Here is a 25665-nt window from a genome sequence, read left to right on the forward strand (position 1 = left end):
AATATGTTCCATTTAACATTATAGTAATGCCACATCATATGATGGAGGGTAACTTCAGTGTGAAGATAGGATTTTTTTCCCCAAAACGACTGTGCTGTGGTCACTGTTAACCATGGACAGGTGTATATATGACATGTACATTTATGAGGACAAGATAAAGTAGATTTTTCCCTGCAGGTTACTCATCCAGTAGCATTCCCAGTAGCTCTCCTGCATAAATATGTCTGTGGTACAGGAAGCATTTAGAGGCATCCTATCTTAGCAACAATTCTTTCTGGGCTAAAATTAATGCAGCCCTGTTTTTTGAGGGTGTATGTATCAATGTGACCAATTACAATTGTTCAGTTATTAAATGCATTTTCAAATCGAGAAATGTTCTTTTCCTTTTGTTTAGCATTTTAACCATGTGCATATAAATGTTAGAAAAATGAAAAATAAAATGGCTGCTCAATTTTAATTTTCATCTCCTCTTAAAGCCCTGTTCCCCAAATAAAACACAATCTTCCACTTAGGAGGCCTAATCCTAAATGTAATATATGGGCAATTTGGTTTACTATTTGAAGGCTATTTAACTGCAAATAACTAAGCCCTCCCACCAACGCACACCCACATGTAACTCCAAAGTTCTGTCTGGGAAACAACTCATCCCATGTTTTGACAAAATACTTGAGACAAGCTGCGAGGAGGAAAGTGTAGAACTTCAGAAGGATGTTGGCACATTGATGGAATGTGCAGGACACGCACAGAGAGCAATTAATGAAACGTACAGTATTCTAATGGACAGAGTACTACAGTGGAGTGGTTATTATGAACTTAAATAAGACCTCAGCTGAAGTATTGTGTTCTGTTCTGAGTGCCATGTTATAGGAAGGATATGAATGCACTGGAGACAATACAGAAAAAGCTTGTGAGAATGAAAGTTGGGAAGAGATACCTCTGTTATCAGGAAAGATTTGAAAAGTTGAAACTTATTTTCTTTGGAGCCACTGGAGAGATTTGCTAGACATTTTAAAGTCATGAGCATGCTGGACAGAGTAAATAGAGAGATACTATCCCCACCATAATGGATGTATATGGCATAGTTTTAAAGTGTTTCACAAAAGAAAAAATACGAAGTTAGAAAAAACAATTCATACAACATGGAAGTGCGGTAGAGGCAGTTTGATTAAGGCATTCAAGAGAGCATGAGATAATCAGTTAAATAGAAAATAATGTGCAGCATTATTGGCATTAAGGTAAAATGCTTAGAAAGTCAGTGCTGACACACTGGGTTTAAGACCCTCTTCCTCCAATGTAACAATTCTGTAATTCTCTTGACCGTTACCAAATGAAAATTGTGAAATTTCAGCTGAGATTGCATTAACAAGACTATGCGCAGGATAGTAACAGTAAACATGTGTATCTGTTCGGTTCTTGCTTAATTGCTAGTTTTCCATTTCTGATGTCTGGTGTGCAAAATCTTCCAACAGTAACACAGGTTAAACAGGCATGGAAGTAAATCAGCATTACTTGAAAATGTGTCAACGTATGAGTCAAGAGAATCAGATTGTTGTTGCTGGTGAATGGATTTTTAGATCTTTGTCAAATTTAAGATGTTTATAACCAAAGTAAAGTAGGGCACTTTCTACAGCAGGAAGAATACTCGCCAAATGATGGAATTCATCTTGAATTCCTGCCTTCTTTCAGATATCAGTCATACGTCGTCACAAAATGGTGCATTTGAGCCTGAGGCTTGAATCTCGCCAGTGCTTCATGCTTGACAGCCGGTGCAATGAGATCTGGAAGGCTGCACTCGAATGTAAAATGTAGGTTTCACTGTAAATTCACTACCCTGCGAGGCTGCTGGAGCAGTTGAACTTTTTATTTCATTTTCCGAAGAAGGGTCCTGACCTGAAACATCAACTTTCCTGTTCTTGCGATGCTGCCTGACCTGCTGTGCTCCTGCAACTCCACACTTGTGTTGTCTCTGACTCCAGCGTCTGCACTTCTTGCTATCTCCTGAACCTTTTTTTCTGATCTTGGGATCTAGGCATCACTAGGGCAAATGAATAAGGGAGCAACAGGGGGATGTGGATCACAACCTTACTGAAACATGTAGGATTCTTAGTGGGTCTCACAGCATAGCTGTGGAAAGGTTTTTTTTTATCCCTCTCCAGAAGAGTCCAGAACCAGGGTACGTAACTTCCAAATAAGGGATGCCCAATTCGAACAGAAATGAGAAGTTTTTTCGCAAAGGCGAACGAACGTGTAGAATTCGTTACCACAACAGGCTGTAGAAGATGGATCATTACTTATATTCAAGGCTGTGATAGATTTTCAACCAGTAAGAGAATCAAGAGTTATGGGCAAAAGACAAGAAAATGCAGTTGAGGATTATTAGGTGAGTCGTCAAGTAATTGAATGGCAGAGCAGATTCAGTGAGCTAAACGACCTGTTATTCATGATCCCCTGTCTTACTGTCCCTTACCTGTTTCCTAATCTGCGTAATGCCCAGGACGCTTTCTGTCAAGCATGGAAAATACACCACACCCGACCACAGGGAGCTGCTTCATGACAGCGGAGTCTTAATATTTCCAATTCTTCATAGAGCTGCACTTGACCACTTCTCTAATCAGTCAGTTCAGAGCAAACCTCTGGAACCATTAGGACTTGACCCCAGGCCTCCCAGTTCAGGCTAGGGACGCTACCACTGCACCATGTCGCCACTTGACCTAATTTTCTCTAGTCAGCCTGTTCAGCGACGTTGTCACACATCTCTGGAGCAGGTAGAACTTGGACCTGGGCCTCCCAGCCTCCCACATCACGGGTAGGTTCAGTACCTACAACACAAGAGCAATTATTACACAAATCAGCTGACTTTGCTTGATCTGGTGAGGTCAGCTCATTTGTTCACAAGTAAATATAATGCAGTTGCTAGAAGCATAACAGTCCCTAGATTTGGACCTTTTTTGAAGTTAGAATATTGTTTAAGGTTATTTAACAAGAAGAGATTGTAACTAAACTATTTGTTTATATCTAATGAATTATTTCTGAAATTCTGAAAAGCTGTCCCCCAGATTCATGCCTTACTTCCCTGAATGCTTCCACTGTGCTGGTCTGTGTGTTATCAATCCTCACGAGGTGCTTGTCTCTTGCTGCTGTGCCTGGCTATGTTTCTTACTTGATCTCTTGTCACTGACTATCTGCAGCTATTTCTAGCAGCCCAACGCACATACTTTTAACCATGTGCTTGGGAACCAGCCACCCCGCTCAATTACAAAATAGAAATGCACTTCTAATATTGCCTGATAGACAAAGTAAACTCTCAGCATTCTTTTTCTTAAAATCTCTACAGTGTGAAAACAAGCCCTTTGGCCCTACAGGTCCACACTAAACTTCAGAGCATCCCACCCAGATACATCTCCCTGTAACCCACCTAATCTACACATGCCTGAACACTATGAGCAATTTAGTATGGCCAATCCACCCAGTTTGCATGTCTTTGGACTGTGGGAGGAAACCAGAGCATCTGGAGGAGATCCACACAGACACAGGGAGAATGTGCAAACTCCATGCAGACAGTCGCCAGAGGGTGGAATTGAACCCGGATCCCTGCTAACCACTGAGCCACTGTGCTGCCCCCTATAAGTTGTGCCGTCTATCAAAACAATATCCAATTTTCCGTCAGCTATTTCATCCTGAAATGATAAACTTTGTAACAGTGTTGGTATAAATGCCTCAATCGATAATTTTACAAAGTTATTTTACAAAGTTGGGTCATGTTGCAAAATGGAAGCAGGCAGCTTATTTCTTAAGTCTGGAATGTTGCTGATTTTACTTGCCATTTTGCATAGAGCCGTCTCTCTCCCCCAACACTTTATGTCCCCCCTCCTTACTACTATCTCAAGAAGGAGATCATTTCATGCAGCCCATCACGGCTCTCATGGAGCTATCCGTGCTCATTCACCAAGCCGTTATAAGTGCTTTCCTTTCAAGTACTTATCCAATCATTTCACGACATTATTACAGAATTGCTTGCAACCATCCTTTCAGCTAATCATTCCAGCCCAAAACTGTCTATGTAAAGAAAATGTTTTGCTCAAATTACCACTGGTTCTTTTGCCAATAAGTTTACATCTACATCCTAGCATTGGCAACCATTCTGCCGCTGAGAAAAAAAAAACTCTCATAAACTCTATCAAGACAATTCATAACTTTGAACAACCCTGGAAAATCACCACTTTATTACTCCTGCTTTAAAGTTTTTCAACATCTCCGCAATTTGTTGAATTTATGTAATGTGTACAATGAAGCATCTCACCCTTCATGTCATTGAAGAACTGGTGTTTTCCTTGCCCTCAACATTCTTGCCAATGCCCATATTCAGTGGCTGGGAAAATTCAGTCCACGATCCTGGACTCCCATATTTGGTATTGCATGAAGACTACAATATATAGAATTCATAAATCAACAACAGAATTGTTGGATATTCCTACTTCCAAGTAGATTTTTGCTTTAAAGCTGCAAACCTAACATATTTTCAGTGCGTTAGTTTTGAAGATGACAGTCGTGCATCAGTAGATGAATAATTTACACAGATGCAGTCTGTCTTAGAGATTCGCCCGTTAGAGCCTGTTTCTGCTGGGACGCAGCACCCCTACTGATGTAGATGAAGTCTGAACTCATCTTTGACTTAACTGAAGACTTTCCCTGTGAAAAAAGCATTGCACCAGCAACCCAGAAACAGTACATTTGTCAGGCCTTGGGAACAGTCGAGCTTCGGGTTTCCAATCCCCTGATTTGTATTCTTTCTCGTTCTTGTTGGACAGATGACACAGGATGTCCCAGCAGTCAGTCGGTGTCTCCAGTTAAATCCCCTTCGAAGTCAGCCAGTTCCCTGACAACGTTTCCCACAGTGAGTGAAGAAGAAGAAAGTGGACGGAAGCTGAACCCTGGAACTGCAGCAGAGTGGAGCATTCAGCACATCAGACACAAGAGGGACCAAAAGTTATGTCTGGTGCAGCCAGGTAGGGAACCGCAATTTAAAGCTGTTGATGTCACGTGAACAATATTGAAATGCATCCAAACTCAGTTGGGTGGTCCCCAGCTTGAGAGATTCAAGAATAAAGAAGGACTGTATTCATTAAGTGTTATTCTCTACTTTTAGAACTGTCATGGTGGTTTTGTAAATTTGGATCATGATATAATAGGCCAAACATTCATGAGCCATTTAAAAATAAAGGGTGCCTTCAATGCCTGCCCCCATTCCCACCTTTCATGGAATAAGGCTGAGCATCATGAACCCATATCCTCATTTCCTTCCCTGGGTAACTCCTTTGCAGGGTAAACATCCCACAACTCCTGCATGATTTCCATGGAGTTGGATGCCTTTTATATATTAGGCCCAAATCCACACCACATTGTTTCTATAGGCTTACTACTGTGTAGCCAGCTGCAGCTGCTGGATTTACCGCGTCCTGCTCCAGGCTCAATGCCCTTAAATACTAGCAAGGGTGGGTGAGAGGAGAAGGATTTAAAAGGGACCTGAGGAGCAATCTTTTCATACAGAGGGTCGTTTGTATGTGGAATGAATTCCCAGAGGAGGTGGTAGATGCAGGTAATTTACAACATTTAAGACATTTGGATAGGCGTATGAATAGAAAAGGTTTCACGGAAATGGGCCGAATGCAGGCAGCTGGGACTACTTTAGTTTGGAAGAGTTGGTCAGCTTGGACAGGTTGGGCCAAAGGGTCTCTTTCTATGCTATATGATTCTATGACTATAACTTGTGGTTTTTGGACCCTCTGAAGAGTCACAAGCCTTGGTTTGAATACAGGAACATCTTGAAAAACACAGGTAGTTCTGCTATATTGTGTGTTTCATTAAAACAAATTGGCTGTAATACAGTTGATGAATAGTGAATGTTGTTTGGATAATGCAAACTTTCTACCATACAAATGTAACAATTTTCTGCAGCAATTTCCCGATAACGCAAATTTCTATAGGGCAAAGTCACACAAGAATGCAACTATCGTGTTATTGGAGAACTACCTGTAATCTCAAAAGATCTACTTATTTATTGTCATAACCTCCTCCCTGCAAGCCCATGTCCCCCAGCTGACTCTCAGTGGTCTCTCATACCTTCCATAATAATACATGCCTTTCCATGCCTATTTACACAGTATACAGTATGAATGTTAACAGTAATAATTTGAGTAAAGTACCTGAGGAGGAAAAAGTAACCAGTGTACCTCTAGCTCTACAAAAATGTCAATGAAACAGGCAGTGAACGTATCAATAAGAGATGCACTTGATACTTCTTAATCTTATGTAAATATAAAATGAGACAGCAATGAAAGAAATCACTAAAAAACTCTTGTAACCCATAGAGACTAAACAAGTAAAGACTAAGACTAGTAGTGAAAGCAGAGAGTTTCGAAATGGCCTTACCTCAGATTGATACGATAAATCGGGGTCTTACGTGAAGGGCGAGTTAAGAGAATGAACTCAGAGGAAGGAGAATTAATGAATTGAAATGAAAACTGAAATCCATGAGGGTGTAAAGCCATTTAGATCTTGAGGGAGAAAAGTGATCAAGAGAGTTTGGTGAGAAAATTGGCCTGGCACTTGAAGCAGTCGTAGAGAATCAGGATTTTAAACGACAGGTTGGAGAGAGAGAGATCGGGTCAAGATCCTCAATGGAGGATCAAGTACCAGATGACTGAGGGGACTGACTTAGTGGTAAGTGCCACAACATCCCCACAATTGTCTTGGTCAGGCAGTCGATGGAATGTATAGTCTAGGGATGAGGCTTCAGTTATGGAAAATTTATTATCACCTGTCAGCTAGGCTTTGGAAGAGGGTATGAATTTAACATAATCACCCATCATAAGTTCATAGGTGGAACAGGCTTTGTTCATGAATGAAAAGACCTCTGGAGAGAGATGCAGCAACAAATGTAGTAGCTGGACCAATAATAAGTCTACATGATCAACACTCTTAAGAAGTTGGTTAGGGTACTCAAGGTCTTGAAAATGGGAAGGAAGCCTGAAATGCCAATGAAATGGGAGGATGTGGGATAAGCATGGTGGACTCTACTGGCGTTTCAGAGGAATGAAATGACTATTAATGTACACAGTGTTGAAAGAGGGATCAACAAGCGTAAAAAACATTGTTGATTATATTGAATATCAATGAGATTTGGGAAGATTGATTATCTGTACAAAGTATGTGTCAGTGATGGACCAGAACTTCCTGCTTGTGGTAATGCAGACAAAATGATGCAATAAATGATATTTGGATTTTGGAGTTTCTCTCTGAGTATAGTGTGGTTCGGGGGAGCTGGAGAGTGGGGAGTGTAGAGAGATTAGGCAATAGAATGTACCAATGGGCTGGTTGTAATAATCAAACAAGAGTTGGAAAGCTTTGGGATTTGGTAACATCAGGGAATAGAATTTGACACCTTTACTATCAAAGCTGTTTAAACATCAAATATTGTTGTTAAAGTCTGACGGATTTTTTTTCCATTAGGAAAGCACAGTGAGGCACTCCTATGGGATGCAGCCTTTGCTGTTTGCAGTTTCCACTATGAACAGAACACTAAAGTGGCATTGGTGTTTTGTTAAATGATTTGATTAGTTTTGTTCATTGTAGGGTTCTGTCACTACTCATAGTTATGATCTGTTGCAGTTGTTGGAATGCAAAGTGTAATTTTAAAGAAAATACTCCTGTATAGCGGTGTATACCATACGGGGATAATCCCTGATATCATTGCTCATAATGAATCAGATTAATTATTGGTTTATAATGTCAAGAGTATTATGCTAAAATATGCATATTAGATGAATTTGTTGCTGCTACTCCAGAGCTTTGTTTCAAGGCCAGTAAGTTTAATTGGGGTAAGTAATCACGATCTGTGGTCACTCAAATCTGATGTTTGCTATTGCAAACAAACAACTTTGAAAATGCTTTTGAGTTTCAGATTTCACCTAAGAAACTGCTAGTAACTTGAGTGGTTTGTATTTGTAACAAAGTATGGCTTACCCTTTTCAGTATTAGTTAATGCAGTTCCAATTTGCTTTGAATCAGAAGAGACATTATTTCATAAACATAATTTGGCCACTGACTTTGAAGCATTGGAATAATTAAATTGTGTTTTTATCCAAATTTTGTAGACATCAGTGACATTTTCTTAACTCTGATTATATACATATTTGCTTACAAAATGTAAAATTGTGTTTGAACATTTATATGATAATGTAGCCAATTTATTGTTGTCTCTTTCAAAGATAGCCTACAGTGCCTGCATCTGGTGTGTCATGACATTAATCTTGAGACATGGTCATAATTTTGAGCGTTGGACATCCACAGAGTACTGTCTGCCCATTCACAGTATAATAGATGTTAAATCGAGTGGCTTCCACAGCCCTGCTTTTATTGAAAGAATGTCTATTTGAAAGCAGGCATGCATTTCTGTACGCTTACAAAGGATTGCTATTTTCTGCTGCAGACAATTTCCATGGATTAGTCCCACCCCCCAACCCTGTCTGACAGAAACCAGGTGGGGAGATGGGTGGCAATGAAGCTGAAGTGGGAACATAACAGCTCCCCTTCCGTCCCAATCTGACCTCCTGCAGCAGGCAACATGATGGCAGAATCCTCTTTATATATGCAGATTTGGCTCTGATGATTTAACTTGAGGCTTCCTCACCAGGTTTGAATGAAATATGTTGCAGCTAAATTGTGGAGAACGGTGTGTACCTGGAATTAGTTACAAAACAGAATTGCCAAGGGGGTTTAAGTAGTGTCAAAACGCAGCGAGCAAAGCCTAAAACAGGGTGAGATTAGAGCCTTGCAATTTTTACAACTTATCTGTTTAAAATACAAGACATTTAGAATTCAGAAAGAATGCAAGTGTCAACATTTATCAATAATACAAAGATCTTCAAAGATATAACTGAATATTCATAGCAAGGGCATATGCCCAGTCAAATTTCTTTCATTGGCAGGGTCAGTATGTTCTGTTGCCATGCATGATCAGAGCTGTTTATCATCCAGGTTCTGCATTCCCTCAAGAACAGGCTTTCTTTTAATAGGCTCCGTTTTTTTCCCTTCATTTTCTGTTGTCATGGCAAACCGTGCGGCTGATTTTGTTGAACTGCTAAATCATTTAAGGGTTGTTCCCTGAGCAACAGCAAAGTATAGTGTATCAACAGCAAGGTCGAGAGAAGGAAAAAAAAGAGTGGACAGGACCCTCGCGCTAATTTAACTTGTAAGTTCGAAGTCAGACACAAAAAAGGTAAAAAATATATTTGTTGTATTTAGTTTTGATTCCATCTGAATCCCTGCCTGCAAACTTTGACCTATTTATGTTATAAGTGTTCAATTTTTGTTTCTCATTATAATGATGAACAAAAAAGTAGGAAGGACAGCAACATGAATACTAATTCCAGGCAAATCGCTAATCTGATCAGGAATTTGCTGAGAGACAGAGAATGGGGATAGTGGATAGGAACCATAATTAGCAGAATGTGACCAATGCCCTACCATATTTATGAATAACTTGGAAGATGGGACTCAAAGCTTTTTGTTTAGTTTCCCAATGATGTTAAAATACGAATACTAAAAGCAATCTAAATGGAAACATAACTTGACAAGGAGATATTAACAGCTTAAGTTTGTGGTCTAAACTGCAGAAAATAAATTTCAATGTAGGCAAATTTGAAATCATCCATATTAGTCTCAAGAAGGATTAAACACAATATTTTCTCCCTGATGTAAAGCTTGAAGTTTAGAGTTTCGCTAAGACGTGCGAGTCCTGGTACATAAAAAGAAACTTTATAAAGCCTATGCTGTTATTTCCTAATACCTATCAATGTGTATTTTTATTTTGCTTGCTGCATTAGTTTTTGCGGCTATAGATTGTGCCAATTTTGAATGGTCAGGTGCTTTTGAAAACAGATTTTCTTACCAGGCATGATACCTGAGGCTAAAATTGTATCAGTGATAATGGGAACTGCAGATGCTGTAGAATCCAAGATAACAAAGTGTGGGGCTGGATGAACACAGCAGGCCAAGCAGCATCTCAGGAGCACAAAAGCTGATGTTTCGGGCCTAGACCCTTCATCAGAGAGCATGAGGAGGGTCTAGGCCCGAAACGTCAGCGTTTGTGCTCCTGAGATGCTGTTTGGCCTGCTGTGTTCATCCAGCCCCACACTTTGCCTCAGGTATCATAGATAACAATGTGTTCACATCTGTAATTGTTCAAGAGCCCACCTTTCACGATCTTGAAATGTCAAATGACCTAACTTCTCACCTCTCCTTCATAAAGTTAGCTGTCATTGAGCAATACCATCTTTTCTAGGCCGATTCACACTGCCTCCTACAGCAGCGAAGTCTGACAAAGCATTCGGCTATAAACCACCATAAATTTCTAAGCCACTGCATGCACTGATCAACCAGATTGTTACCTGGAGAGAAATTAACTTTGTTTGCATTGTTTGCTGGCAATAACATCTTCATTTTCACTAATGATCATGACCGATGAAGGGAATGCTAAGGAAAGTGTGTTATTGTTTATATTTTCTGTTTAAATTAATTTTCCGTCAAAAAAATGGATTATCTTGCTGGACTCATTAAAAAGGCCAAAGCAAATCCTCTGAACAGATTTCCATGAGTTTCTAAAACTCTGTTATTATGTAGGCATTCATTTTCCGAAGAAGGGTCTAGGCCCGAAACGCCAGCCTTCCTACCCCTCTGATGTTGCTTGGCCTGCTGTGTTCATCCAGCTCCACACCTTCTTTATCTCAGATTCTCCAGCATAGTATCTCTTAAAGGAATTGCAGATGAACAGTTTCCAGCAAGCTCTGGATGAAGGAAGGCATCAAGATCCTCGAAACTAAAACTAAAACAGGAAAGCAAAAGTGGCACACAGTGGAGAGTATGGAAGGGAGAGATAAAGCCATACTTTTAGCTTATTAACATTCCAATTAGCCAGTCAAGTTGGGCCCTTGATGCCTGACATACTTTGTCACATGACTGAAATCTGATCTTGTTGAATTGCTTAAATATACCCTTTTTTTGGTGCGAAAGTAAGTTTTGTTTGACCTGCAGAGGGAGAGCAGGGCTCCAGGCTGAGTTTGTAGCCTCCCTTGGACACTGTCTCTGTCTTCAAGTTGCTGGCTGGAAGAAGGCTAAAAACATTGACTGCAAGAAGGAAAGACACTCACAAACAAAAACAGAAATTGCTGGAAAAACTCAGCAGGTCTGGCAGTTCTGAAGGAGGGTCACTGGACTCAAAATGTTAACTCTGTTTTGTCTCCACAGATGCTGAGTTTCTCCAGCAACTCCTGTTTTTGCTTGTTTCGGATCTCTACCATTTTCAGTTCTTTGTGTTTTGTCTTTGGGAAACTACTAAGCCTAGCTCAGCGAGGATACTGTCAATGAACGGTGACGTCCCAACAAGTTATAACTCACAATGATTGATTTTCTAATACCTCTAGATTTAAAGTATCTTGTAATTTATAACCCATCTCTCCTGTCTTATCCTTCCTAAATGTGTGTGTGCCTGTGTGTGTCTGTGTAGGAGTGACGTAATTGCCTTTTCAATATTTCAGTATTTAGTTAATAAGTCCAATTTTGATTTCAATTTTGAAGGATTTTGCTCTGGTTATTTCTTTAAAAATCTGGGAATCAAAGTTTAAGGAATACCCTATACTGTATCTTGGTAAGGGACAGGAATAAAAAGAGAAGAGTAAGTCAAATAATACCATGATGTCTCAGGCTTAAGAGGCAAAAAGTGAGCATAATTTAATTATTGCCCCCATTTAACTGTAAATGATTGATCCCTGTACCTAGCTGTCATTTTCTGGAACCAGGTGTCAATGATGTCCTGTCTGCCTTGTTGTGTCTGGTGTGACTGTACATTATCATGCAGCAGGTGATGTTCTTTCTGCACAGTTTCCTCATCTTCCTCCTCAAAGGACTGCTGCACCCCCTCCCAGCTCTTCAGAGTTCCGTCTTTGCCTGCTTCACTTATGCAGACCACAGTATATCAAGATTATATGACACACTCTGGCTGAGGTGTACTTCCAATCTTTGGAATCTCACCTAGTGGAGGCTTATTGTCTTCTCTACAAAGGCCCAAGTTGTACTGTACTTGCACTGGGTCTCAGCCACGCATTTGTGTAATAAAGTCATCAGGCGTGGTTGCAGAGGGTAATCCTTGTACCCAAGGAACCACACTTGAAAAGACTCTGGCTCTTGAAATGAATCAGGAACACAAGAATTCTAAAGGATGTAGGCATCATGGCAGCTCCAACAGTCCAGACGCAGATCTTAAGATGGAATACAGAACAGTACAGTGCACTTCAAGCCCTTCGGCCCACGATTTGTCAAATTTTTACCCTAAACCTAAGGTGTATCTAACCTCCGCCGCTACCTTACACTATCATCCATGTGCCTATCTAATAGCTGCTTAACTGCCCTTAATGAGGCCGATGCCACTGCCCTCTCCCGTGATGTATTCCACGCCCCTACCACTCTCTAAATAAAGAACCTACCTCTGACATCTCCCCTATATCTACCTCCACTCACTGTAAAACTATGCCCCCATGTAACAGCTACCTCCACCCATAAAAAAGTCCCTGGCTGTCTACTCTGTCTATACCTCTGATCATTTTGTACACCTCTATCAAGTCACCTGTCATCCTTCATCGTTCTAAAAAGTCCCAGCTCTCTGAACCTTTTCTCGTAAGACCTTCCCTCCATTCCAGGCAACATCGCCTCTGCATCTTTTCCAACACATCCACACCTTTCCTGTAATGAACTGGACACAATACTCTAGATGTGGGCCGAACCTGGCTTTTGTAGAGCTGGAGCAGAACTTCCTGGCTCTTGAACTCAATCCCTCTATTAATGAAAGCTAAGACAGCTTACACCTTCTTAACAGCTCTACCCACCTGGGTGGCAGCTCTCAGAGAACTGTGAACATGAACCCCAAGATCCCTCTATTCCTCCACACTGCCAAGAATCTTTCCATTAACCCCGTATTCTGCTTTCAAGTTTGTCCTTCCAAAATGCATCACCTCACGCTTTTCAGGGTTAAACTCCATCTGCTACTTTTCTGCATCCTATCAATGTCCCTTTGTAACCTAGAACAGCCCTCTGAACTGCCCACAACGCGACCCACCTTCGTATCATCTGCAAACTTGCTAATCCACCCTTCCACTCCTTCATCCAAATCATTTACAAAAATCACAAATAGAAGAGGACCCAGAACAGATCCTTGTGTGTACAACACTCGTAACTGAGCACCATGTTGAATATTTGAATAAGATGTAGCATCGGTGATTACAGATGACTTGCACTTTGACTGAAATGAACTCTTTCCTACTGATGTATTCATCCACATTATGATATGGCTGTCTGAGCTCAATGTGTGTACAGTCTATCATATGCTGCACCTAGCTAAAGCCAGCTACAAGTGGCATAACCTACTGCCCATGCAGCAGCACTGAACTCATCATGGGGAAGTGAGATGAATCAGTGGGATTTGACTTAATTTGCATTGGTAACGGACCCGATACATTTGTGAATTGTTCCTGTTCACTTAAGATGTAATACTTAATACTGAAGACGGGATGAATAGGGGTATCTACAGAGTTTCATTGAACTGAAACCAAATTCCATCCTCACCAACATATGGACAAGGAACAAGAGCAGGCCACTCAATCACTCAATCCTGCTCCATCATGGTAGTCAGCTTTCCTGCTCGTCTCCTGCTTGGCCTGCTGTGTTCATCCAGCTCTACGCCTTGCTAACTCAGATTGTGCAGCATCTGCAGTTCCTGCTATCTCTGAAACAATCTACAGTCTCATGGTACACCATATCCCCTCCCCTTCCTTATGTAACCAGTACCATCAAGGATTAGCTTTGATTTGATGGAAAGTACAGGGGGCCATGCCAGGAGCAGCATCAGGCATATCTAAAGATGAGGTGTCATTAGTGACCTGCCCTCCTTCATAAAGTCAGAAGGCAGGCTGTTCGCCAATGATTGCCTAATGTACAGCACCATTCACAATGCCTCAGATATTGAACCAGTCTGTGTCCAAAAGCAGCAAGACAATATCCAGGCTTGGGCTAACAACTGGCAAGTAGGATTCGCACCACACATACCAGGCAATGATAGTCTCCCAAAAGAGACAATGTAATCATTCTTCCTTGACATTCAATGACATTACCATCACTGAATTCCCGCACAATTAAATTGCTGGGGGTTAACATTGACCAGAAATGGAACTGGACTCACCATATAAATGCACTGGCTACAAGAGCAGCTCAAAGGCTAGGAATACTGCAGTAGATAACTCACCTTCTGACTCCCAAAAGCCTGCCCGATGCCTATAAGGCACAAGTCCTGAATGTGATAGGTTCCTCCCATTTCCTGATTGAGTTCATGAATCATTATTGGGAAGAGGAAACAAAATTCACATAAGATTCCAGTGTTTTCAGGGAGGTTCTGGTGTTCAGAATTTGGAATTGATTATTCACCATCATGATTATAATGGACGATGTAGTTTCTGGAAATGTCTGCTGTATTAGAACAATTTCATCATTCTGTTATTCATGAATAGCTCCTTCCGGATCCTTCTGTTTTGCAATGAAGACAAACATGCAATTTGTCTTCCTAACTGCTTGTTACACCTGCTGTCCACTTTCATTGAATGGCTTACAATGACATCTACCTCCCTTCATGCACCGATATTTTCCAATCTATCACCTTTAAATAATCTTTTGCCATTCTAGTTTTCTGACTGTACTGTACAAATTCACACTCAATTGTGTTAATCTGTCATGCATTTTCCCTCTCACTCAACTTATCTAAATCTCCTGGAAAGCTCACGACATCCTCCTCACCATCTCAATCCCATTGGTCTTCTGTTATTAGACAGATAAGGGTCAGAAGGCTTCACACTTCACATTGTGCAGAGGAAAGTCATTAACACAGACATTCATGTAACATGAAGACAGTCTGCTACAGTTTAAGTTTAAGCAGACTTGATAGGTCAAATGGCCTAATTCTGACCTGTATGTTATGGTCTTATGGTCTTTATGGTTCAGTTGTATATTGCTTAAATGTCAACTGAGCTATTGGGAGACCTTTAGAGTGACTAATGCTGCACCAGAACTCTGCAAGTCTCAAAATTAAAAAAAATCTTAGGCAGCAACAGCACCAGTGTTTTCCGCAGTACTTGGCCTGTGGAATTCTAATGTACTTGGAATCCAACTCAATAAATGCAAGAATTTACATGTTTAGTTGGATCGATTTTGATTGTAGGCAGCTACTGAAGTTGCTTGCACCTCTGTCTTATTGTGAAGCCATTTAATCTCCTATTCATCAATATATTCATCAACAATGTGTTCTCTTTTGAATTCTCCTTTTTCATATTTGTTTTTTTTTGCATTATCACTCCATTTAAAGAAAAAAAAAATCACCAGATGCTGTCCATTACCAATTCCTCCAGTCAGGGGAAGTTAGAGTGTCATGGTTAGTAACTTCTGCCTTGTCATTGTTAGAACAATCACATAATGTTCAGGTATGAGTCATAATTAAGACAGAGTATTGATTGACTCTGTTACTTTCAAATCTCAGCCACTAAAATTTTCCAAGAGAGTATTTTGGTCACCTCATGCATTTTCCTATGTAGCATTAAGTTCAATGTATTAATTCGATGTGTCATGCTTGGAGTAGAATCATCCTAATAAAACAAACCTAAGGTTACACAATGTAACATCTGCCCTGTGATGTACTAACAAGGGAAATCATTATCATCAAGGCTGTTAGTACCAGGATGTAATGCTCAACCCTAACTGAGCTCATTGAAGTAGCTTGGAATGTAGATTAGTTTTATTCTGTTTCAGTTGGTTGTGGGTTTCACTGGAAAAAGCCAGTCTTTGCAGGTCTTCAGATAAAATCTGAATGACAGTCGAGATTACATTTGAGGCTGTCAGATGTTCACTAATAGCTTTGTTTGGATTTCAATGTTCTTACACTACCTCTAGATGTTTTGCTAATTTCAGATCCTTTATTCCATATTTTGCGAAAGATTTCAGCACTTCCATCACAGCTGTTTCCAATTCGGTTGTTGGAAGGAGACTGGAAAATAAACTGCCTTTAGTTTGGATATGTGCAGTTACTTTTCGTTTGTAAAATTGTTCTGGCGTTGGCAGTAATAGTGGGAGCCAGTGTTTTTGGTGACATGTGATCTACTTTTACATTAGTACTTCCTTGGTTTGGATTCAAAAGTAAAATACTGCAGAATGAAAAACGCAAAACTAAAAGGACAAAGCATTTCTCGAAACATGCAGCAGTTCTGACAGCATCTATAGAGAGAGAATATTGATAACATTTCAGAGCTATGACCAAAACTCCTTATATTAGGAACCTTGGTGAAGGAGGGAGCCTGAGTAGGATTGGAACAAGCAAAGTTTCATTTGTCCCCCAAAACTACAGAGATAGATAGGACACATGCATTTCAGTTGAAAGGTCACACTATTTATGTACACCATTTAACTCTATAGTATATAGTAACTCTATTGGTAACAACAGCAACTCTATTCAAATACTTTCTTTTTATTCTTTTGTGCCTCAAAATGGCACTGGTTTGTTGCAACACAGTGCTTTTCACTGTATCTCTCTGGATATATGTGACAATAAATCATTCATTCAGTCATTTAAATCTGAGATTTCCTGACTCCGCAAATCCAATTTGGGTGAAACTGCTCTGAACCACTTGATTTTCATTCTGGATGTGAGGGGGATAACTGCCAAGTCTTTAAAAAGTGCCTGTTTAAAAGGCAGCCTCAATGCTCTGGGACTGTGTTCCATCTATGCTCTCAGTAGAACAAACGTAACCTCTGGACCCTACTCCCACACATTCCCCATGTCAACTCGTGCCCCCAGCCACCCCAATGGCTAGCTGTACACTCCATACCAATCTGGGCCCCTTCATCCCTCCTATAGTCCCTATGCCATTCATCCCAACTCCCACTTGTCCCAGTACCCTCCCTCAACTCTATGACAACCTGTATCTCCCACCTTATTTCTCCATGTCAACTAACTTGGTTTCCACCATGGGCAGACCTCAGGAGCCATGTTGATCTGAAATAAAAAGGTTCTAAGTACGAATCACACACTTCACTATGTTTTAAAAAAAAAACACCCACATTGATAAAAGCCTGTTCAGCACATTTTAATCCATTAATTTCTTACAAGAACTATCATTTGAATGTAGAGCCTCGCATCAAAGACAGCTAACTTGCGGCAGTTCACCAGACAGTGTGAGCTTAAACTGTCTGTTACAGCGTTGGATCGTTGGAAGCAGTAATGCAGAATTAATACTATAATGATGGCCCTCAACAAACAACTCTCAAAATTAGAAATATTTCTTTTCATCTGCAAGTTGTTTTATTTTCCAAAATTCCATAATTAAGGCATTCAAATTACTAGTCAATGCCGTAGAATCCATACACTTTCTCCATGCAGGCTGTTCTTAATAATCCGAAAAGGATACCTTACATTTCCAAATACCTACAACGCACACACCCTTCACGCCATAAAAATGATGTGTGGGGGATACAGGTACAGGCCTTCCACATTCAGGCCTCCAGAGACATTTGATTGAAATGCCACGCTGTTCCATCTGTGTCAAAATCTAGTTACTGGTGCTGCGTATTTCCAGCGTTTGTTCTGTTTATTTTAATTTACGTCATTCGTCTCGAGGGCAGATTTAGCAGCATAGCTTTTTTTTTCCTGCTGGTTTGTGCGCATGACTCTGGGGATAGAAGAGGTTTTGCAGTGTGAGGACCAACAATCCATTCACATCTAGCTTGCTAAAGTGCAAAGCAATACCTGTGTAAAATAATAAGGTGTAGACTTGGATGAATATAGCAGGCCAGGCAGCATCAGAGGAGCAGGAAAGTTGATGTTTCGGGTCTGAAATAACAAGGTGTGAAGCTGGATGGACACAGTGGGCCAAGCAGCATCAGAGGAGCAGGAAGGCTGACATTTCAGCTTTCTTTCAAAAAATTTTCTGAAGAAGGGTCCAGACCCAAAACATCAGCTTTCCTCCTCCTCTGATGCTGCTTGGCCTGCTGTGTTCATCCAGATTTACACCTTATTATCTCAGACTCCAGCATTGTCAGCTCCTAATATCTCTCAATACCAGTGTGAAAGTGGCTGAGCTTAAAATACTTCCTGCTCACCAAGAGATGGGTATATGCTGAGAAAGTGATTCTTCCTTCCAATCCAACTCTATTTACAACATCCTCTCCTCCCTGAAATTTATAGTCTGGCATATCATAATTAATTCCACAATAATGCATAAACCCTGTGCTGCCTTTCAAGTCTGGACATGTTCTGTTAAGCATTCAGGAGGTTGATTCTTAAAGATGTGGGTGTGCTGTACCATGTATTTAGCTTCTTTAAAAGCAGCTTTCTGTTTGGGTTGGACCAAACAAAATCTATGATCTAAGTAGAAGAAAACTTCCCCGTGATGGATTTGATGTAATTTTTCTGGTCCATGTTGCAGGAAACAATAAGAACCTGGGTAATGTTATAGGAGAATAATCTCATCGAATCGGATATTCAGCAAGTAGAATGGCTGAAAGCAATGATCACCCTGGGACAGGGGATGTACTGCACAGTGTATGCAAATTCACATGATGAAGGATGTACTTGAACGTGATCCGTTTACGTAATTAGAGCTGATCTCCACTAAACAGGATTAATTGTGTCTCACTGCTGACGGCAGCTTAGGCTATAGCAGCTTTTAATAAATGATTTTAAAAAGTTGTCGCCAGTTTTGTTCAGCCGTGGAGAATGTCTGTAACCCAAAAGTATAGCAATGTGTACTTTTCAACTAACTTCATTCAGTTTGAGGTCTTAAAAATTTGTTTTCAGTTCTGACTTATTTCGCAATTGTCAGTTTAGCTTTGATTTACTAGAGGGTGCAATAGGAATTGTGTGGAAGCACCATGTCTACATGTATACAAGTAAATTCTCCCAGATTATGGCTAACCTATTACGCTACATGTGCGCTGGTTCTTGAGATTTCCTCAGATACAGGAAAACCAACAGCAGAACTTGTGATAATAGAAGACATTGTGCACTTTTTGTTGACCTGTGATTTTTTAAAAAATACAATTTGTTCTTGTGTGCAGGCAGTGAGGCCGACTTTAGTTCCTCCAGTAGCACAGGCAGCATCTCAGCCCCTGAAGGTCTTATGTCCAGTACAGGTAGTAAGCGGAGCTCGGCTTCCCGCAGGTAAGTCTTATTAACTTTGTAAAAATTACTGCGGTGTTGCATGGTCAATACACCGCAAGCTTATTGAAATCAATGAAGAAAATAATGATCTGCAACAATCATATATAAAGCATCTGTTTTCCTGGGGATCTTGATGCAATGTCTGTTTGGCCACCTAATGAATGAATGATCTTTTGAAGAATTTTATGTAGATGATTGCCTGCAGCTTTATGAGAAATGAAGTTGATGTAGAAGGTAGGATTACTTGCAGTGCGCTCTCCCTCAGAACCCCCCACCCTTTACTCACACACATCAGATGTCATGTACACAGCGTGCACTTTAACTTGGAGAATATTGAAAGGAGTGTTCTCTACATCTAGAGTTGTGCCAGAGTTTTGATTCATTACTGTGTGGAGTTGTGCCCAGCTTCTGCTGTTTCCAGATATTATCAGAGCATTCAGGATAGTTACAGGTCAAACCTTCCACCAAGCTATAACTTCACTCCATAGTGTTTCTTAACTAACTAACTTATAAAACTTTAAAGCTTCAACAATGAACCATTCCTCGATTTGGATATATCAAAATTTGTCTGTGGTGTCACTTTTATAAATTCTGAAACTAATTTTCAACTTATCCACGTAAGGTACAATCAGGATTGTGATTCCAGGGACAGAAGTTTATCAGACAGGGGTTTTAGAAGCTGGAGGTTAACACATCCCCATGGAAGAAAAGTTGGTGGTGAGCCAACAAGAGGGAACAAGCCTGCCCAGTAGCTCTAAAGTGAATGGGACTTCTGTTCTTCATTGGCAAGACACTACTGGACTTTTTGAATAGCTGGGAGTTACAACAGAGCCAGCAGTCATACAGCTCCAGAATACGACTGCAGGCAGGCTCTCAAAAGAGGTCCAAGTAAGTTGGACTTTGGGGGCTTACTTTTTTTTTGATAGGATTGAGGGTATGGCACGAGAGAGCTGGTGTGTGGGCCTTGAAGTATATGAAGATTGATGTACTGATTTCTCAAGAGGAGCCCTAGACAGATAAAGTGCACCCTCTGAAATGAATACACCCCCCACCCATCTCACATAATCATTTAAAACTCTTTAAGCCAACTGTCCACTCACCGTGGGCTTGAAATTATAATGTTGGCTGGGTATTATAGGACTCGGTTGAACTTTTAACTATTTATTTAGATATGGTGGATGGGTGGCATATTTTGGCACCAGCCTCCACGCTGCGTACTGTGCAGTGAGCTCAGGTCTGGTGTGATGAGGGTAGGCTAGCGAGCTCAGCATTTTTCTTTCACCATAGTCCGGCTCACTCTCTTTAGAATGAGATGACTGGTGGTTGTTTAACCTAAGTGTCACCACACCTCTGATGATGGATCCGGAAGGAGAGTCCTTTGTGGTAACCTCAGCTGATGCAGGATTTGAACCCACACTGTTGGTATCACTGCGCATCACAAATCTGGCATTCAGCCAGCTGAGCTAACCGACCCTTTTACCAGCCCAATTTTCATACGTATTCTGCCCCCTTTTCAGTACTTTGTAGCTGCGAGGCAGGCCTGTTGTCTCTCTAGTAACTTTTGCTCCATACAGATGTACCATCCTCCTACCCCCAATTCCAACAGACTTTCCCCCCACACTAAAAATACATCCAATGGAAGCATGTAATATCCAGGCCAAGAATCAAAGAAAAATTAAATAGTTTTTATTACAAGTGACTGACCATTATGCTTATTTGGCACCCTGTTCCCTTCTTCTTTTGCCAAAAGAAATTAGCTCAATATACTAACAATAAACATGTTAAGATGTTCACAAAAATCTGTAACAGAGGCTTTTTTTCGTAATTTCCTTTACCAGTTTGAAATATATATCGTGTACTAATGCATTTACGGTGGAAATTTCAATAGAACCAGAATTACAGCTGTATATCTATAAATAAACAATGTATAATATCAGTTTTGTATCATAGTTAATACATTAGTGATAAAAGACTAAGAAGTTTGCACTTAAGCTGCCAGTGTATCATGATTAGCTTAAAAAAGGAGTAAGCTAATGGCTGAAATTGAAATGTTTGGACAAGGCAACATGATACAATAATGTACAATCATGTGATGGATTGACTATTGTAAACCTTTGAAAGTGAGCACACACATTTGAATAGGGATAGCAAGAATTGTAGATGCTGGAGTCAGAGACAACATAGTGTGGAGTTGGAGGAACACAGCAGGCCAGGCAGCATCGGAGGGGCAGGAAAGTTGACATTTCAAGTTGGGACCCTTCTTCAGAAATAGGGAGGGGGAAGGAAGCTGGAAATAAATAAAGAAAGGAGAGGTCCTTAATTCCTCCACTTTCCATGCTGCATTGGTCATCAATTGTTACATTGTCTTGTGCGTTTTAGGACACACGTCATAAGTTGTGTGGAAGTGGATATTATACTGAATATTTCCTGAGAAATGGCATTACGAACCTACATTCTAGCAACAATGTAAATGTAGGCTGTGTACAACATTTCCCCATCAGTCACTGAAACTCTGTTGACAGGAATGACTATTATTGATTAAATTGCAAATGTTAGGAAATACAACAGATCTACCGGTGTCTATAAAGAGACAAGATGAATGATTTGGATGTTAGCCTCGGTCAGAACACAACAAAGGGCTGGATTCTAATCAATTCAGTGGTGCAGTAATAACATGGAGGCATATTGCATAATCATCTTATCTTTTATCAACAGAGTATGGTCACCTGCTTTTAACCTTCATAAAGTAATTGCGTTCTCAGCTACACAACGGTGTTATTGAATGAACTCTGATGCTTATTGAAACTGTTATGTGACATTGTATTGTATTCTGCTTTTTCTTTTGTGTAAAACTTGCCTTTAATAGCTCTTGTGGATTTCCCTTTAAAGAAAACTCTATGTTTATTGTTGATCACAGAGCAATGCAAACTTTTTCTTGAGGTCATAGATTTATTTCCAGTGTTGGAAAAGTTACTGATTGAGATTGCATATTTTGTGTTATGTAGCATAAACTTAATCTATACTTTAATAAGTTATTGATGTAAACAATAACTTGTTCTCAAATTGCCAGCCGTGGTGTTCACGGGAGAGGTAATACTTCAACTGGCCTGAAGCAATCAGGAAGCCCAACTCTCGCTCAAGAGAAAGATCCACCATCAGCAGTGTATAGAAATACAGCCACCATTCGCGATACCTATGGAGCTTCATCCCGCAGCAGTAGCAGTAACTCTGGTTCATATAAAGGCAGCGACAGCAGCCCAACTATCAGGTATACCAACGAAAGCTGGTAGGAAATTGACAGCATTACTTCCTTTCATTTTGCTGGTCAGAAGTACTTGGCCTCTGTATGTTTTATGCATAAGTTCTGTTTAAGTATTCAAGTTTGAATATTTGAATTTGACAAAACTCTTGACTAACCAATTTATATTTTAAATAGACGTATTTATTCAGTGGTGTGCAGTCAATATTCTAAAGAATGAAGTATAATTTTAGCTATTCTGTTAATTTCATTGCTTATTGTGATAAATAAGCTGTAAGGTGATATTCCTTTTTTTTCCTGAATTTGAAAATAAAAATCAAACAGTTTCAATGGATTGTTTAACAGAGAGACTTAGAAGTGTAATTACACAGGTCTCTGAAGATGGTACGATACATTGAAAAGGCTAGTTGATGTAAAGCATGCGTTCTGGAGAAAATGGGCAGATTTGGATTTGTTAGAGGATTAAAAATCTGAATCTTGAACCCAGCTGCCCTCTTCCAGTGTTAAGAGAGTTGGAATAAAGACTGAGTTCCCACAAGGTGTTATGATAATTGATAATTGAAATATTAAGGTGAAGCTGCATGCCTTTTTTTAAGAATCATTTCAGACTTAAGCCTGGCTGGCCTCTGGAAGCCCAACAACTGAAGGAAGGCATAGATGGCTTTATCCAGTTGATAACTCTGTTTACTTATCTGCTGGATGCAGTCCACCTGCTTCACTCCCTGCTTTAATTTGGAGGCCCGACCCTCCCATCAACTCCATTTACTGCTGATTTCTCAACTCTCCCTGAAGCATTTGATTACGCTTTAACATGTCCAACCACCCCCGAACTCTCTTAATGACCGTTCCCACATGTGATTCTCTGAAGCTTAATTGGTAGTAATGTACTTGGCAAAAGTAACAGAAGCATAATGAGGACTGAGTTATTACGATCTGGCACCCATTGATTGAAAAGACTTGGAAGCAGGTTCAGCCATTAGTTTTGAAGGGAATTGGTTTGTAGGAGTAGATATTAGGGCTGATTAAATAATCCTTCCAAAGAGCTGGCACTGGATAGACTAAATGGCCAACTTTTGTGCTAATTCATTTAATGATTCTGCATGACATATACAGTCACAGATCTTTCTGTCATTGTACATAATGATTGCAAGTGCTCAGGCACTAAACATTTGAGAGGAACATCCTCTGAGCTAATTATGTAAATGTTAGGTTGTAAGTGAATTACAATGAATTTGTCTGTGAATGACAAAATTAATATTTAAGCAACGGAATGGTAAAATTCTTGAACAACTTGGAAATCACATTTTTTCGTTTGGTTTATGCAATCTCAAAGACAATGGAAGTAAAGTGTAACTTGATTTCTTAGGAGAACCACATGCTTGGCAAATACATTGAAGCATTGTGATATTGCAGAATGATGTTATTGCACATTTTCTCTTACTCACATGCTATATAAACCCTTAGGTTTATAGTTGTTCATTAATGTACAGCTACAGTTTTGTTCTCTATTCTCAGCTATGGACTTCTCATTGAGTCTTAGAGGTTTACAGCTGAAAAACAGCCCCTTTGGCCCAGTTTGTCCATCCTGCCCAGTTTTCACAGTTAATCTAATCCCATTTGCCTGTGTTTGGTCCCTCCATACCTGATCCAAACATGTACCTCTCAAAATGTTTCTTAAATAACAAAGTTGTACTTGTCTCCACCACTACCTCTTGCACACAATTCCAGATGTTTTACTGTAGCTGTGTACAAGATGTTTTATAAGGCCACATTTGGAGTACTGCATGCAGTTCTGATCACCCTGTTTTAGAAAGAAGTCCTGCCCTGGTTTGACCTATCAAAATGCAAAACTTTGCATTTATCTAACTAAACTTAAACTCCATCTGTCATTCCTCAGCCCACTGGCCCAGTTGATCAAGATCTCGCTGTATTCTCAGATAACCTTCACTGTCTACCATACCGTCAGTCTTGGTGTCACCATAACCATACCTCCTAAACTCTCAAATCATTCAATCCGTGTGGCACACTGCTGGTCACAGGCCTCCAGTTTGAAAAACAACCCTTTACCACCACCCTCTGTCTGATAGCTTCAAGCCAGTTTGTACCTAGTCAGCTAGGTCTCCCTGAAATCCAAGATTTAACCTTACACAACAACCTACCATGTAATACCTTGTCAAAGGCCTTGCTAAACTTCATTGGAGAATTAAAGAAACAAAATATTTTGAGTGTAGATTAAACCATTTAAATCGACTAGAGATCTTCTATTTCCAGTGCTTTGGAGTGAATGTCTTTTATTTCACATTTCTTCTGGGACTCCTAGTCTGACACCAACCATGATCACAACAAATATCTGACCTTTTCTATTAGTCCACAATCTCAATAAAAGTCCGAAACAAGTTACATGCCATTTGGTTAATGAACCTAAATATAAATCCAAAAGTGCCATTGAAAATTTCTCAGTTTTGGCTGTAGAAGCTGTATCTAATAGAATGAGATACCAGCTTCTGGCTTTCGCTTATTGCTTAGGAATTTTATTCAGTGTTTTTCCCATAGTTCCAGAACATTTTATGACATAGAACCTACGGATTTACAGTTATCTTGACAATTGGCATGATTGTTGCCTGAAATTGTCCCATATTGCTGTCTTACAAACACTCCTTTCAGTTCACAAGCTGAGAATCACTAGCAATCAGAGAAATCCCAGTTGGAATCTACACCAAAACAAGGGGGTGAATTAACAGCTGCACTCTCCCAGTTTTCCACTGAATTTCCAACTGCATTATCCCAATTTTCCACTGCAATAAGGGCTACAGGAATCTCAGAAATGTAACATCTGTTCCTATCGAGAAAGTAAGTTTCACTGGGACTAGCTCTGAAGTCGCGGTGCCTGAGTAGACAATCCCCCATACAAAATTATCCCCTACTGTTTTCAGAATTGTCATTCTAAACTGAACTAGGCCACTGTCAGATGGGTGAATCCAGGGAAGGACCAACAGTGCAAGGGCTGGCAAGCCCAAGATGGCTATGGCCCGCTGCATTGTTTTGGAGCTTTGAAAAGCATTCATTTTCATGCATCTTTTAAGGTAAGAATGAATTGGCTTAA

The 25665-nt window shown here is 40.2% G+C and overlaps 1 protein-coding gene across 6 annotated transcripts in view; it reads left to right on the forward strand.

Annotated features, from left to right (window-relative positions):
• The window catches only part of sybu (syntabulin (syntaxin-interacting)), a 99502-nt gene that overhangs the window by 42572 nt on the left and 31265 nt on the right, over positions 1 to 25665 (forward strand). For all 6 annotated transcript variants that reach the window (XM_048529146.2, XM_048529145.2, XM_048529143.1 and 3 more), the window contains 3 exons: positions 4809 to 5006; positions 19201 to 19303; positions 22374 to 22571. In XM_048529146.2, coding sequence (XP_048385103.1) covers positions 4809 to 5006; positions 19201 to 19303; positions 22374 to 22571 — 499 coding nt within the window. The remainder of the gene's footprint in view (positions 1 to 4808; positions 5007 to 19200; positions 19304 to 22373; positions 22572 to 25665) is intronic.

The sequence above is a fragment of the Stegostoma tigrinum genome, chromosome 5, assembly GCF_030684315.1.
Source record: "Stegostoma tigrinum isolate sSteTig4 chromosome 5, sSteTig4.hap1, whole genome shotgun sequence".
Lineage (NCBI taxonomy): Eukaryota > Metazoa > Chordata > Chondrichthyes > Orectolobiformes > Stegostomatidae > Stegostoma > Stegostoma tigrinum.